At 38.0% G+C, this 15,728-nt stretch overlaps 1 protein-coding gene and 1 long non-coding RNA gene across 2 annotated transcripts; both read right to left on the bottom strand.

The window, feature by feature from the left end:
* Positions 1-42: 42 nt before the first annotated feature.
* Positions 43-573, bottom strand: LOC149945474 (uncharacterized). Its single transcript, XR_016480982.1, has 3 exons — positions 436-573; positions 187-368; positions 43-132 (listed from the first exon to the last, which is right to left on the bottom strand). It is a non-coding gene; the product is annotated as an uncharacterized LOC149945474 (long non-coding RNA).
* A 10,056-nt stretch (positions 574-10,629) lies between these two features.
* On the bottom strand, positions 10,630-11,054 carry LOC149945473 (uncharacterized). The gene is made up of 2 exons (XM_090175590.1): positions 10,897-11,054; positions 10,630-10,837 (listed from the first exon to the last, which is right to left on the bottom strand). The coding sequence occupies exons 1-2, from the start codon at positions 11,001-11,003 to the stop codon at positions 10,630-10,632; spliced, it is 315 nt and encodes a 104-aa protein (XP_090031716.1). The 5' UTR covers positions 11,004-11,054.
* Positions 11,055-15,728: the final 4,674 nt, after the last annotated feature.

The following is a 15,728-nucleotide window of genomic DNA, read 5'->3' as shown; positions in this document are numbered from 1 at the left end:
ATTGCACGTTTAAGGAATGGTATCCTTTCCTGTTAATGTACAAATGTTCACGATAATTTGAAGCAACATTTGCAATGTGCGTACAATCTATTGCAGCAATGGCCCCCGGGAAATCTGGTCTTCTCCATAAATCTATACGCATTGTTAAATTAATATTTATCTGCTATGAGAAGATTTGATAATTACCTCAACTTTGTGGCTTCCCTTTACTCAGTGGAAATTTTATCCATTTTGGCATTAAAATGCTATTTATTGCATCGGTTTCTTGATGCAGACAGCGACTGACCGTGGCCCGACTGACATCAAGAAACAAATCTTTGTCAACTAGCTGCTTTCTGGTAAGCACAAAATCGAACAGCCACTAACGCCTAATGAACCATATAATTATTAAAACGCTAATAATTACGAACTTTAATTCTTAAATTCATGGCTCACCTTTGAATCTACAGGGAGATCCGTAACTCTTACGTTAGACGCGTTTGACTCTAACGTCGCTTTTAGATGCTCACAAATCTCTATTACTAAATACTTATCTAGGTGAAATAAACTTCTAAACTAATTTTCCGAAAGTTCAAAAGCTTTTGATCTATCTCTTAGAACTCTCTCTTCGTTTCTTCCATTTCTGACAGACGCTAAAACTCAAAACATGCGAGCTGTAAAGCAGCCATTTTGAAAATACCGCGATTCGAAGCGAAAAATGACGTCATAACGACAAAGAAACACGATTCCGACATCCCCAGCCCTGTCGTTATAATTCGCTGGCGATACGGCGATGTCGAAGTGAGTTTTGGAGACAAGAATACGGTTTTCGCCGGTCGATGTCGTTATGGCGATATTTTATCGATTCCGCCATAACGACATGCGTATCGCCAAGACAAGAATAGGCCCCCTGGTAGCGGCTATTTAGCCTATTTTGGATCGGCAAACGGGTACGGGCTTAAATAACCGAGGACTATTTTCGCACGGAAACGGTTCAAAAATAGACACGGCTGTAATATATACGTGGTAATGAATGAGAACAGAAAATGTTTCGATGCGAGTTTACAAAGCCCAGATATTCCCGCGACCTTTAGCGCCAGCAGCGTAAGTTAAAGTTATACGATTTTAATGTTCCAGTTTTGATGTTAGGAATGTAAATAGTGACGTAGACTGGAACTTAGGTGGTGAGGCTCTAATTTAAAACCAAGCTTAATTAATTATTATTTATTATTTTATTGAAACACCTATTGTATTAAGTTAAACCGTTGACTAAATTTTACTATATGGGAATGGGTGCAGTAGAACACGTGACGGACATAGACGCAAAGAGTGTTCAAACCATATTAAGCTTTCTGGGGACCATAGTTCGACTGTAGTAGAACTCGTGAAGATGACATTATTTGAAATTATTTCTTTTGGACTGAACTACAATAATATTGATTTATTTTCTAATATTTTGGAAGTTTTTTGACAAATCATTTTCGAGTTCTTCCAACATACTTCGGGATCCGGGGAAAAAGTGGGGCTTTATTGAGAGAACAAGTTGTGCCGTGAATTATATGAAATTATTAAGTTATTATTATTATTATTCTCGGATTAACATTTTGAGGGAATAATATTTTCTTGTATAATAAGTCCTTTCTTTGAATGCGGGCTAACTCTACCACTAAACATAAATTATTGAGGGCAAGGTTTAACTAATTTTCTTTTCAATATTATAGAAACTAAGATGCATCGCCAAGATAAATCCAGAGAATCCGAAAGAGGTTATAAACGTAAAGGTCCTTGTTATGATAAACAAAATATCCCAATATGATTGGATATGAATTAAAAATAAAACCCGGTAGTTATTTTGGGAAATTGGCTCATGAATATATTTTGTAATATTTGTAGAATTTAGTTTTTTTTATCACAACGGAAAGTCCATTTTTCAAAAGAAGTTTCCTTAAAAAACCGAATTCAGAGTATTTCAGAAAATATGGGCTAAGTGTTTTCTACCGAAATAATCTGTAATGTGTACGGAATTCCGTTTTTTGCAAGACGTACTACAGAACGGTATGACATATTTACAGAAGTACGTTTTATAAAAACCAGTGGTTCAGTTTCTACAGAAATGTATAACATATTTACAGAAGTACGTTTTATATGAACACAAGTTTTTCAGTTTGTCCTACAGAGCGGTATGCCATATTTACAGAAGTACGTTAAATAAAAACACAAGTTGTTCCGTTTGTCATACAGAACGGTATGCCACATTTACAGAAGTACGTTAAATAAAAACACAAGTTGTTCAGTTTGTCCTACAGAACGGTATGCGATATTTACAGAACTACGTTTTATATGAACACAAGTTGTTCAGTTTGTCCTACAGAACGGTATGCCAAATTTACAGAAGTATGTTTTATAGAAACACAAGTTGTTCAGTTTTTAAAACAAAACATTCTTTAATATGTACAGAACAATGATTTTTTAAAAAAAAACGTTACATTTTTATTTAACATATTTGTTCTGTGAAATTTACAATACAAATAACTGTAATTTTTACATAATTAATCTGTAAGTGAAAATTTTGTTTTTATCTGTTAAAAAAAAAGTTTGTTACTGTAAAACTTTATTTCGGAAATGTCTGTAAAAAAATCGGAACATTTCTGGAATGATGGTTTGACAGATATTTTCTGTAATTCATACAATATAAATTTCTCTCAGTGTAGATTCTACGTCTCGCGATCTCTTATCCCTTTAGTTAAAAGAATTTTTCTCAAGTATGGCGGATCTAACTCAGACCACCTACCTGTCTTTCTAGAACTTCAGATCAAAGCTGAAAATTGGAATACCAGGCTAAGTGATACCTGGTGTTTCAATAACTCGCTATTACGTGATAAAAGTTTCGAAGATATTTTTTATATTTTTGGAAGAACCAAGTTAAATCATTTCTAAATAAGTCCGAAGATGTACTACCCTGGTGGTTAAAGACCAAATATTTAATCAAAGGCCTATGTAAAGATAATACCTATCGCAGCTCGAAAAAAATGTTTGATGAGATTTTACAAATACAGAAGAAACTATCCGTAAATCCACCTTTACCTGAAAATGAAAAAGAGATATTAGTAGAAGAATTTAAGCAACTAGAAAATAAAAAAGCGGAAGGAATTATTATTAGAGCTAAAATAGATTTTACATTGTCAAAAAATTACCCGTGAGAGCGCCTCGTTCTGGAGGAAAGTTTTAAAGGTATCAACAAATAGTGTTATAAAAAGAGATGGTACGGAGACAGCCAACAATAAAGAGGTTGTAAACGAAGTACGAAATTATTACCAAGATTTATTTTGTTGCGAACCAGTGGATCTAGAAAATAATTACCACGAGATCTTACCAAAACTATCATATGAAGATAGTAAACAATGCAATGCCGATTTAGGAAAAAACGAGTTCGATATAGTAGTTAAAAACGTAACCAAGCGCAAATCACCGGGACAAGACGGACCCACGAATGAGTTTTACCAACATTTTTTGCCAGAAATCGGTCAAATTATTTTTCAAATGTTTTTATCTATCACGAAACTAGACCAAATCCCAAGTTCCTTTACCATGGCTATAATTATCCTAATCTTTAAACAAGGCGATCCTAAACTCTTGAAAAACTGGCGTCCCATCTCATTATTGAATGCCGATTATAAGATCTTCGCGAAGGTTCTGGGTAATCGAATACGATAAATAATCAATGAAGATCAGACGTCTAGCATTCCTGGGCGGAGTATAAGTTCTAATATAACCATAGTTTGAAATATTATTCAATACTTCGAAAACAGGAATATTCCATTGGCTATAGTCTCTTTGGACCAAGTTAAAGCTTTCGATAGGGTAAATCACCAGTACTTATTCAAAATTCTCAACCGCATAGGCTTGGGACCAACAATCTCCAATTTCATAATTAGAACTTATTCAACAGCCGAAGCGAGAGTCAAATTAAACAACGTTATTACGGCTAAATTTAAGATATTAAGAGGAATAAGACAAGGTGATCCCCTCTCATCGTACCTTTTTAACCTATCCTCGGAGCCTTTTCTGGGTCATCTAAGAAAAAATTTAGAAATATACGCGATAAATTTACCTTTTTTGTCACGTCCTCTTGTTGTCCAGGCGTTTGCTGATGATTCAAACAATTTTGTAACATCCTAAAATGGCTTCAACGTAATAAAATCCGAATGTTTAAAATACGGTAGGGCAAGCAATGCGAAGTTCAATCTGGAAAAGAGCAATGGTCTCTGGGTTGGACCGTGGAAGAGTCGGAAAGACGCTCCTTTGGGAATATATTGGAGCAATAGATCAATAAAAATTCTGGGTCTAGTGTTTTCAACGGACAATAATTTTTGGAGTGAATCCTCTGAAAAGATATCCGGCGACATCTATACGTCACTGGAAAACGTAAAACGAGTAGCGCCCCACTTATCATATAAAGCGAGAGCGCAAATTTGTAATACAGTCCAGAGTAAATATTTCTATTTGTTACCTCACACGAACACTCCAAACGCTATATCCGAAGAAATTCAAAATAAATGCTTAGAAGTAGTTTGGCACGGAGAAAACAAACATTGGTGTAGACCAAAAATTGAAACGCTGAAGACTCGCGAAGGTGGTTTCGGATTACAAACCCTACTAACACAATGGAATAAATTCGCTTTCACCAAACTGAGGAGGTCTTTGGAATTCAAGGGCCATACCATCGAGCTTGATTTTCTCCTATTTTACTTAAAATCGACAAATCCCATGAAAATGGATTTCGATGTTTTTAGCTTTAAAAATTTTGATCTGTCTCTTGATCACTTACCTAAATATTACCAAGGACTCTTTAGTTTTTGGAACTCACTTCCTATTACGCTGGCTAAACCGACTAATCTAGCAAGCTTATTAAATTTCCCGATTTGGAAGTGCCCATTCTTGCGCCTTCCTATCTATCATCCAAAATGGAAATCGGAGGGCCTACAGTTCTTCAGAGATATTTTCAATGTAGAAAAGCACGGTTTCGTTTTCTCAGAAGAGGGGAGAAATTTCAGTGCCGCAACTACAAGAGCCTTAAGAAGACAAGCGGATATGATAAATGACGACCTCGCGCGTGTTTTCTCGTTAGAGTTCTTTGAGAAAGAAAACTTTGGAGAACCAAAACATTTAAACTTTCATGTAGAATTACAATTTGAAGAAAATAGTGCGGAACTAATAGTAAATGTAGAAAACTCAAAACTCCAAATTTTTTTAAACCCAGTGCCAGACTTTCACAAAAACAAACCGCTCAAAATAGTAGCTGAAAAGCTCGAAAATTCCAACCCCCCTCATGTTAAATTATATGGAACAATTCATTTATATACCACGAGAGTAATATTCTTTGGCGGCTGTTATACAGTTTTGTCATAACTCCAGTATTAGCATCAAAATTATATGGTTTAAAGCCAGAATGCCCGTTTTGTGGCTATGAAATTGGTTCTTAAGTTCTTAAGTTCGTTTATTGCAAAACAAAACGTCAAAGACCCATCACGTTTAGACAGCGGAGAAAAATATATACAGTGGAAAAATATGTACAGGAGTAGAGGAACTTTATACCACGGAGGGTAAAGGCAATACACATTAATTAATTATAGAGTCCTAGGAACACAGTAAGTTCTTTACGGAACTCTTTGGGGTTCGGCAGTAACTTTAGAAAGTCCGGGAGGGAGGTCCAGTCACGTATTGAAGAAGGGAGGAAGGAGTGCCGCCGAACAGAGATGCGGAAACCAGGGAGGATGAGGGCCGCGGATTTAGTACCTCGTGGTTTACGACGCCAAGACGAGATGGCAGACGTAAGAGGAGTGAGGGCGCCATTTGAGCGGTGAACAATACTGTTGACTAGTATGAGGCGCTTGACGCGGCGGCGATCGGAGAGGGAGTCCCACCGGAAGTTTTTCATGACACGGGTCATGCTGGTACTCCAGGAAAAGCCGATGCTGGCAACAAAACGGAGGGATTTTCGTTGAATGGTTTCAATGGAGTGCATGCCACTGGCGGTGTGAGGGGACCAGACCGCGGAGCAGTATTCCAGAATGGGGAGGACATAAGTTTTGATGGCTAGGGTTTTTGTCTGGAAGGAGCAATGGGCGAGATGACGTCGGACGAAGCCGAGGGCACGCGCGGCCCTGGAGGAGACAGCCGAGATGTGAGGTTTCCAATCGAGGGTGGAAGTTATGGTTACCCCAAGATATTTTTGTAATATAACAGCTTTAAGCTCAGTATCGCCCAAAGTATAGCTCGGAGAGTGGGCTAGTTGGCCCGATCGATGGAGGGAGAGGACAGAGCATTTGGCGGTATTTAGGGGCAGTCTGTTTGTGTCACTCCAACATTTGATACGATTGAGATCATCTTGGAGGGTGCTGACATCTATGGAGGTGTAGATAGTCCGAGAGAGCGCTACATCGTCGGCGAATATATACAGCTGGGAAATGATGTTATCCCCTATGTCGTTGATGAAAATGACGAACAAGAGGGGGCCAAGTACGGAGCCCTGGGGGACACCGGAGGCCGCCGGAAGCCAATCAGACCCTGGAATTACCACTCGAAAACGCCTATTCCAGGTAGGAGGACAGCCGAAGCAGGGTATTGCCACGGATTCCATAGGAGTGGAGCTTGGTTTTTAGGAGTTCATGAGAGACAGAGTCGAAGGCTTTACGGAAATCCAGGAAGATAATGTCGACTCGGCCAGTCTGTTCAAGACCGACGGACCAAGCCTCAATGCAGCAGAGAAGTTGAGTTTCCGTACTAAAGCCGCTACGGAAGCCGTGTTGGTACGGTTGTAGGATGTCATGGGCTGTAAGGTGGGAGGTTATCGTAGAGGCTACGATGTGTTCATCGGTCTTGAGCACTAGGGAGAGTAGCGCAATCGGGCGATATTCGGATGGATCAGTTTTATCTCCCCCTTAGGGAACTGGGGTCACATTTGCGGATCGCCAGTCGTCCGGGATACTCCCCGAGTCATAAGAGAGTTGGAAGAGCTGCGTCAGGGGAGCAGCCAGAGCCACGGCACAGTTTTTCAAAACGTTGGCCGGAATATCATCAGGGCCCGCAGCTTTAGAGGGTTTGCCTTTCTGCAGCAGACTTTGCACACCCTGTATCGTGTAAATAATTGGAGGCATCACCGGGGCTCGGGAGGGTATAATAGGAACCGTTTCAAAGGTGTGAACTGGGAATGTGCTTTGAAAGGTATTGGCCAGCAGCGTAGCTTTAGCCCCAGCGCCAGTGAGGACACCCTCCGGTCCATTTAGATCGGGGATACCCGGTGACTTGTTTTTCTGGGAGACAAGCTGGTAAAACTGTCGTCTGTTGGAAGTGAGGTCTGATGCCACCCGGTCCATGTGGTGAGTACGGGCTGCACGGAGAGCAAATTTGACAATGGAATGGTGACGGGAGAAGTTTTGCTGGTTACTTGCGGACGGATATTTTCGCGCCCTATTGTAGCGACGCTTCGTTAGACGCAAGAGTCGCCGGAGAGACTGACCGACCCACGGCAGGTTTCGCCGAGAGGACAGTTGTTTCGTGGGAACGTGAGCGAGGATCGCAGTGTTTATGGCGGTCTTGATTGTGTCCCAGGCATCATGGACAGAGAAGGCTTGGGTCATAGACACTAGGGATATGTCCGAAGAGATGGCAGGGTAGTCAGCCTTATTGAAGTTGTGAACAAGGCGCGGGGGCTTGCTTGGGGGTGCGCTCAATTTACGAACAGTCAATGAAAGGAAATCATGATCGGCAATACCAGGGAGATGATCAATGTGGTCAATGAGATTTGCATCAGAGACCAGCACAAGGTCTAGGACGTTACCGCCCGACTCATTTTCCCTGGTTGGTTCCTTGACAATCTGGGCGAGGTTAGCAGCGAGAGTGGTGAGGATGAAACTGGTAGCTTCCGAGGAGGAGCTCGTGAGGGTGCTCCAATTGATTGAAGGGAAGTTAAAATTGCCGATAAGCAGGAGATCGGAGGAGATGGTGGCCAAGCGGGTGACTAGATCGTTGAGGTGCTTCGTGTACGTAGGTTTAGCAGATGGAGGGCGGTAGATGCAGCAAATGCAGAGGCAAGTCGAGCCAGTATTGATTCTCACTGCCACGGCTTCCACTGCTTTCTTGAGATCTATGGGGTATGATTTGAAGGCTGAACTGACAGCAAGGCAGACACCCCCACCATGCCTATTCCTGTCTTTTCGATAGACAGTAAAATACGGGTTGAACATTTCGAAAGAGGAGATGGAGTCATCAGCCTTGGTTTCTGTAACTTCAACGACGAAGGGCTGGTGGACTTCAACATAAGCGCGGAGACCATAGAGTTTGTTGCAGATGGAATTTAGGTTGGTATAGAGGATAGATTGGCCCACCGCAGCAGGTCATATGTACATTGAATGTCCGATAGTTTTAGATTTTTTAAAAACGATTGCATTTTTAATAAACCATTTTAACAAGGATTTTAAACTAAAAGAAATAGATTACTGGATCTATAATGTAAATTTTAAACCCTTTGCCAATATAACCAAAGTTATTCTAGCTATAAGTAAACTTTCAATATATTTCACATATAACAAAAAATGAATATGTCATAGGCGATAGCACAACATTACTCAAAAACTATTTTTCAGTGTGGCTAATGAAATTTATAGAAATTGAATACGAGTGCCACAAAAAATATAGTATATCTCTGTACCAAGATCTCTTAGCCAGTAATTTAATTAGAGAGGTAATCGACATTTTTGTGCTAAATGTTAATCTTTAGTCAGTAAACAGACGATCACCCGTATTCTGCGCTTAAGGTAAGTTGAACGTCATCTTGACTAAGAGCTTTCATTGGGCGGAACGCTGACGACCCCCGCGTTTCACCCCTCTTGACTTAGAGACCTGATTAGCGGGATCTGAGTGAGTCAAAGTCACATGTTACGCGTTTGCCGGAAGAAATATTTCATTGCCATCTATTTGAGCATAACTCAAAGCTCATAATAAAGTGCCATCTATTTGGAGAAAAAACCCAAAAACAAATACTGCCATCTACAGCGTGACCGCCAAACGTAATTTGACCTTGATTTGACTGCCATCTACAGCTTGACCTACAAACGTAATTTGACTGCCATCTATAGCGTGACCTACAAACGTAATTTTACTGCCATCTATGCAAATCATCTCGAACTTTAATATTTTCCGCCACCTGTTACGTAAGTCTCTAAACACATGAAATTTCACATGCTGCAGCCGGCATGACTAATGTTTAATTGCAATTTTCATAGGATTTAGAATTTACATATAATAATGGTGCTAATATTCATCCAATTACCATTAATTTAATTCAATGAAATCATAGGCATAAAATACAATATTAAAATGAAACAATGATTCTTATTTCTATTTATGGTATAACACTTGGTATTTAAAGCCAGTATGACATACAAATTTCTTCTTTAATAAATTTTGCTGTGATAATAAAAAAATCTTGTTTTATTACTATTTCCTATGGGGCCTAAGTCAAGAAAGAAAACAATCATGAAGAAATCGAAGTACTTGCACCTAGGGCCGTACAGAGGGGGGAAATCCCCGGGGCCCAACTGAAAAGGGCCCCTGAGGTACAGAAAGGGGGCCCACTGAAAAACATCAAGGGGGAAGACCTGCGAAAATAAATTTAGAGATCTAGGGAAAACAATCCAGGGTCGAAGGGGATGCAAATCAAAGGGCCCACCAGTATCTTGAGCCCCGGGGGCCCAGCAAACCTCTGCACGACCCTGCTTGTATCAAAGATGGAGGATGATGGGTTTGCTGCATTGAGAAGCCATAATGGAGGGGCTATAACATCCGCTTAATCTGAATTAGGGGACATCATCACCAACTGTGATAATTAAGTTGGACGAAACAACAGACAGCCTGAAAAAATTAGGACAAAGCTGCTAATGTTACTGTGAAGTTGCGAGAAACAGATGGACGATCTTCATCGGATGTGCCTGAATTAACTCCAACGGAGGAGAGCATTAGCCCTTTCGTAACTAACGTCACATATAAATTAAGGGATACCAGGGAGTATCGTTTCCACTCTTCCCCAAGAGACACCAGTTCCTTCTGGAAGTAACGAGTACGACCATTAAAAATCTAATATACTAATTAACAATAGGTTACCAACATGCAATTCATGCTTAGCAATTCATAGTTCCAAAGAAATAGCTAGCTACTTAGGTAGCCCAAAATGTAACCAAAATGAGTACCGAAATTAAAACATATGTAAAACCCAATAGGTTAAGTCATTGAAAAGGCCAACCAAAAACATATCAGATGTCAAAAAAAGCACAATATTCCAGAATCAAAATATGATAAAATTCCAAGTAAATATGAAATTGAATAAATTAAAGAAAATAACAAACATGCGAGAAATTAATAGAATTTTTTTTAACACATACCCCCCTAAAACCCATTCTTTCAATGAATAACGCACAGCAATGACTAGAAATATCTTTCTCCAAAAGATCTGAACACCTTGTAATATTAGAATGTCTTTCAAAGGAGTACCACTGTCCCTGCGCAGTTTGGGGAGTTGAAATTTTTCCCTGCACTTCGAATGTAAGGCACTTAATTGACAAAACATCTTTATCCGGGGGCAGCAATGGTTATTCAGTCACCAACTTCCTGGATTTGTTTAATGCTGTGGCCCATGACATAAGTTGCGAATCCGGGTCCAGTGAGGTTGTTCCTTCCGCTGATACGGCTTTGAACGAACAAGGTGAAGAAAGTCATTAGAGCTCCATTGCATATATTTTCTTTGATCACGATGGAGAGACGATTCCAAGTCCTCTTCCAATCAACAAAGAAGCAGCGTCTACTGGTAAGTTGAAATCCATTAGTAACAAATATCTTTTGCCATTGATTCATGAGAACTACCTGCTAAGATGAACGATATTGATAACCACTACAAGACTGATTTGAGAACTGGCCGCTTGGCCTTCATCAGTTGGAGGTAGGGAAACTTCCACTTGACTCTTAACCATTTCCTACTTCTAGAGCCACCATCAAAGAAACTTCCTCTGAAACAAATGCTGGGCAGTGTGATGGACGACTTCGTGGAAGTTGATAAGCATATTTGTCGAGATGTTAGAGAAATCCAGGATTTGCTTGCTACGATGGCATACACCTCCCTTTAATAAATGTATAAACGTTTGGGAACTATTTTGGCGAAAGTTATGGAATACCTCGCTTGTCGCGTATGTTAAATTCAACCTCGTTTGGAGTGTTAGGGTTTAGAAATGGAGTCATAACACAGAGTCACATCACCCAGCATATATCCCACAGGCATTCTATTATGCACGAAATCTCAGAACATACCCGAGTGACACCAAATAAATGAGTCATGGATGCAGCCTGGCCAGCCAGCAAAAAGGTTAATAATTTTCAGATGATTATCGCAGACTATTTGTACACTGATGGAATAATTGACATGTGTACGGTTCAACGTACATACTCAAGAATTACCTCTGAAAAGTAAAACTCAGAATTAGTGTATTATATGTTGAATAAAGTCATTTGCACGTACTTTGGTTTCTTCAACGTACTCTGGTTGTGTGGGAAATGCACACATTCTAGCTATAATTGCTTCACTTACTCTTCCTGTTGCCACACTGACAGATGGTTGGCTCATCACTTTTTCGTAGCTACTTGCTAATATTCGTTGAAACTAACCAGAGCCATAAAACATCAGAGCAGCTAGAACATCCTGTTCAACATACTGCTTGTCCAATTCTTTAATATTTCGCACAAGTTACTTACATCGTCTTTCGGCACTCGATATTGTGTTAAAAACTCTATTTGGAAGTTCAAACGGATCGCGTTGCTGCCTCGTATAAATTTCGTTATCCGCTAAGCCTAATTTCGCTACAGCTGTATCTAGAACAGCAACAGCTCCAGCACGAGGCTTTTTGGCAAATAATGGGGAAAATAGCAAAGACAAAATAAATTTCAATCTTTTGAGTACTGTTGAGAGTATATGGAAAACATGACTGAAGTTGCAATTTACGTCATTCGAACTCTATCTGATCTCGCTAATCAGGTCTCTTAGTCAAGAGGGTTGAAACGCGGAGCCGTCAGCGTTCCGCCCAATGAAAGCTCTTAGTCAAGATGACGTTCAACTTACCTTAAGCGCAGAATACGGGTGAAAATGTAGAAATCTTTGAAAAAACAAGTTGGCAAGCCAAAATATACCTCTCCTCGGAAGAATTGTCCCTAACGGTATTAATTTTTCGAGTTATTTACTAAAAACGTAATCCCGGTTCAATCCCGCCCGGTATAAAATTTTATTTATAATTAAAATAATTGAGACGAAACAACCGAGTATAATTTATTCAGAATATTATAAATTAAGTAGTTACAACAGCGAGTTAGACGTACTAAAACAACGCACAATTGAATTTAACCCTATTTACGGTACAAGTTTATCAGTTAAATATAATACGAAGCCAATTTTAATGAAAGAACTATCTACAGAGGGTATTTGTATTTTTCTCGCTTACGAAATACTTGCCGCATCTTTAACGCTCATTTTATTTCAAATTAAACATCTTAATCAGTCGAGAAAACGTTTAAAATAAATTACGAAGTAATGACGACCCAGTTAAAAACCAGACCAACATAAGTGTAAGCGCACGATGTAAACAACTCGATAAAAATAAACGACTGAAAAAACGAAATAAAATACAAATAAAACGAAAGATATTTAAAATTAAAAAAACTGATCCTAATAAAACGTGAAAATGCCCTCCACGTCACGCACATTCGAAATACGCAGAAGTAACGTTATACTATATCCAGTTTAAAATATTAGAGTATCAAAAAATAAAAATAACGAATAGAAAAATACACAATAACAACCCAATCAATCAGACTTCAGAAACAAAACTCATAGAAAAATATTATAACGCAGTCAAGCAATGAGACTTCAGAATCAAAATAATTCATAGAAAAATATTATAACGCAGTCAAGCAATGAGACTTCAGAATCAAAATAATTCATAGAAAAATATTATAACGCAGTCAAGCAATAAATTAGTTCAAATATTTAGATATCAAGCAATAGAAAATATAATATCAAGAAGCGCAACACCTTACCATTCACAAATATGATTTTTCACGTTATTATAATGAAACCGGATAAGCTTTTGGGCATGACTTACGCTCTTAAAGGTTCCTCTAAGACTGGACGATTTTGCGGGAAAAAGGAAATAAACTTAAAAAATAGTAGATACAAATATAAGACAGAAAAAACCAACAATACCAAAGATTAGACAAGAAAGAACGTAATCAGGATCAGTTAAAAAACACAACAAAAAAGAGTATCCGAAAAAATAAACCTACTGACAATTAAAGAGTTTAACAACGTCATTGTGTAGTATATTACAGATTTATAACACAACGTAAAAGGAAACAATAACACAGCGGCAACGAATCAATTTTATTAATATTTAATAAAATATAAGATTAATATAAATTATTAATATTTAATTAAATATAAGATTAATATAAATTATTAATATTTAATTAAATATAAGATTAATATAATTTATAAATATTTAATTAAATATAAGATTAATATAATTTATAAATATTTCATTAAATATAAGATTAATATAATTTATAAATATTTAAAATGATGTACCTAGAATAAATTATAGTACCTAACGTTATAACTTTGTAAATGACATTCGCCAAAGCTGTTTTTTAGAAAAACACCGTAACTTAACAAGCGTTGGTGGCTGAGTGGTTAGAGTAAATCTCTTGCACGAGGCAGACCCGGGTTCGATTCCCGGCCGGCGCCTATAAATCGCAAATTGATACCAAGACGTATACCGTGAACAATTGGTGGATACCCTGCCATTGGACGTTGAGAGGTTGCATAACACTCAGCATTCGGTCCGTCTCAAAGTCATTAAGTAGAAGTTGGAGAGAAAACGCCCGTACAAACACAACAGACTCAACATCCACAACCATCATAACACAAACACCACAAAATCAACACCCACAACCGACATAACACGAACTCAACATGCACAACCATCAAAACACAAACACAACAAATCAACACTCACAACCGTCATAACACGAACTCAACATTCACTTCCTACACATAAACATTACAATATCTAAATACCCAATCAAACTGAGTTAAAACCGTCACGACGGTGAGCGTTAACGAGGAGAGGTAAAAAGGCGAAAAATTATGTAAATATTGTTTGTTGTTTTTTATGCAATTTTTAATGTTTCTTTCTTGATTTCCCCCACTGGCAAAATATTTGTTGATTTTTTAAATAAACGCCCCTCCCTCTTTCTGGGAGAGGCTTAAACTGAAAAAAAATTAAGAAAAAAAAATTAAATTAAATTAAATTAAAAAATAATTAGTGAAATAAAATAATATTAAGTTAAACTAAATAATAATAAGTTATATTAAAATTAATTAGTTATATTAAAAAATAATAATTTAAAAAAAATTATAATTTAAATTAAATAATAATAAGTTAAATTAAATAATATTAAGTTATATTAAAATAATTTATATTAAATAAAAATAAAATAAATAAAATAATTATAAGTTAAAGTAAACTAAATTAAATAATAATAAGTTAAAGTAAATTAAATAAAATCATAATAAGTTATATTAAATTAATTTAAACTAAGTTAAGTTATTATAAATTAAATTAAATAAATTTAAGTTAAGTTTAATTAAATGAAATTAAACTAAGTTAAGTTATTATAAATTAAATTAAATAAATTTAAGTTAAGTTTAATTAAATGAAATTAAACTAACTTAGTTAAAATTGGTTAAATTAAATTTATTTAAAAACAACTAAATAAAATTAAATCTGTTAAATGAAAGTTTATTTTGTAGTAAGAGACATCAAGTTCGTTTAAAATATAAAGTTTTTGTAATATTAAGAATGTATTTATTTATACCTAGGGAGAATGTCTATGTCGAGACGGTTTTTAGCCTTTCTCTCAATCCACCCGTTGGTCCCCCCAGTACGCTCCTCCGCTTAGAATAAAACGAATAGTCCCGGTATTTCATTGGCTGCTTAAAATTTACGTCACCTAACGCGATGGAAATCAAACGCCGGTGACGTTTTGTCTTTCCCCCACGCGCGAGACAGGGGAAAGGCGTTCAACGTGCCCGGCGATTGTCGCAACATAATCATTCTTCCTAAATATAAATAAACTAGCCGAGAAGCCCACCCTACGGGTGGGCCCTCAGCTAGTTGTGTGTTTCGAGGCACTCCACCCCAGTACGCCCCCCAACCCCTTTTTCCCATAGGATAATTTCCGTCCCACCCTTTTCCCCATAGTCGAACCACCGCAGTAAGGTCCTCTCCCTTTTTCCCATGCGATAATTTCCATGGTACCGTTAACCCCATAATCGACCTCCCCCCGTAAGGCCCCCACCCCCTTTTCCCATGCGTTAATTTCCATGGTATCCTTTTCCCCAAAGTAGAACCACCCCAGTAAGGCCCTTCCTCCCCTTTTTCCCATGTGATAATTACCGGGGTAGCCCCAGTGGTTCCCATGTGATAATTACCGTGGTACCCACCTTCCCCTTTTTCCCATGTGATAATTACCGTGGTGCCCACCTCCCCCTTTTTCCCATGTGATAATTACCGTGGTACCCCATCTCCGCTTTTCCCATGAAATAATTACCGTGGTACCCACCTCCCCCATTCCAATGCGAGAATTTCCGT

The sequence above is a fragment of the Leiobunum rupestre genome, chromosome 5, assembly GCF_980474605.1.
Source record: "Leiobunum rupestre chromosome 5, qqLeiRupe1.1.hap1, whole genome shotgun sequence".
NCBI classification, from domain to species: domain Eukaryota; kingdom Metazoa; phylum Arthropoda; class Arachnida; order Opiliones; family Sclerosomatidae; genus Leiobunum; species Leiobunum rupestre.
This window is presented reverse-complemented; position numbering and strand designations above follow the sequence as displayed.

Excerpts from the sequence above, each read along its gene's own strand:
- LOC149945473 (XM_090175590.1), bottom strand. The coding sequence starts at position 11,003 with ATGGTTAAGAGTCAAGTGGAAGTTTCCCTACCTCCAACTGATGAAGGC. Across the intron at positions 10,838-10,896 it reads AATATCGTTCATCTTAGCAG|TAGACGCTGCTTCTTTGTTG; the intron begins GTAGTTCTCATG and ends TCAACTTACCAG.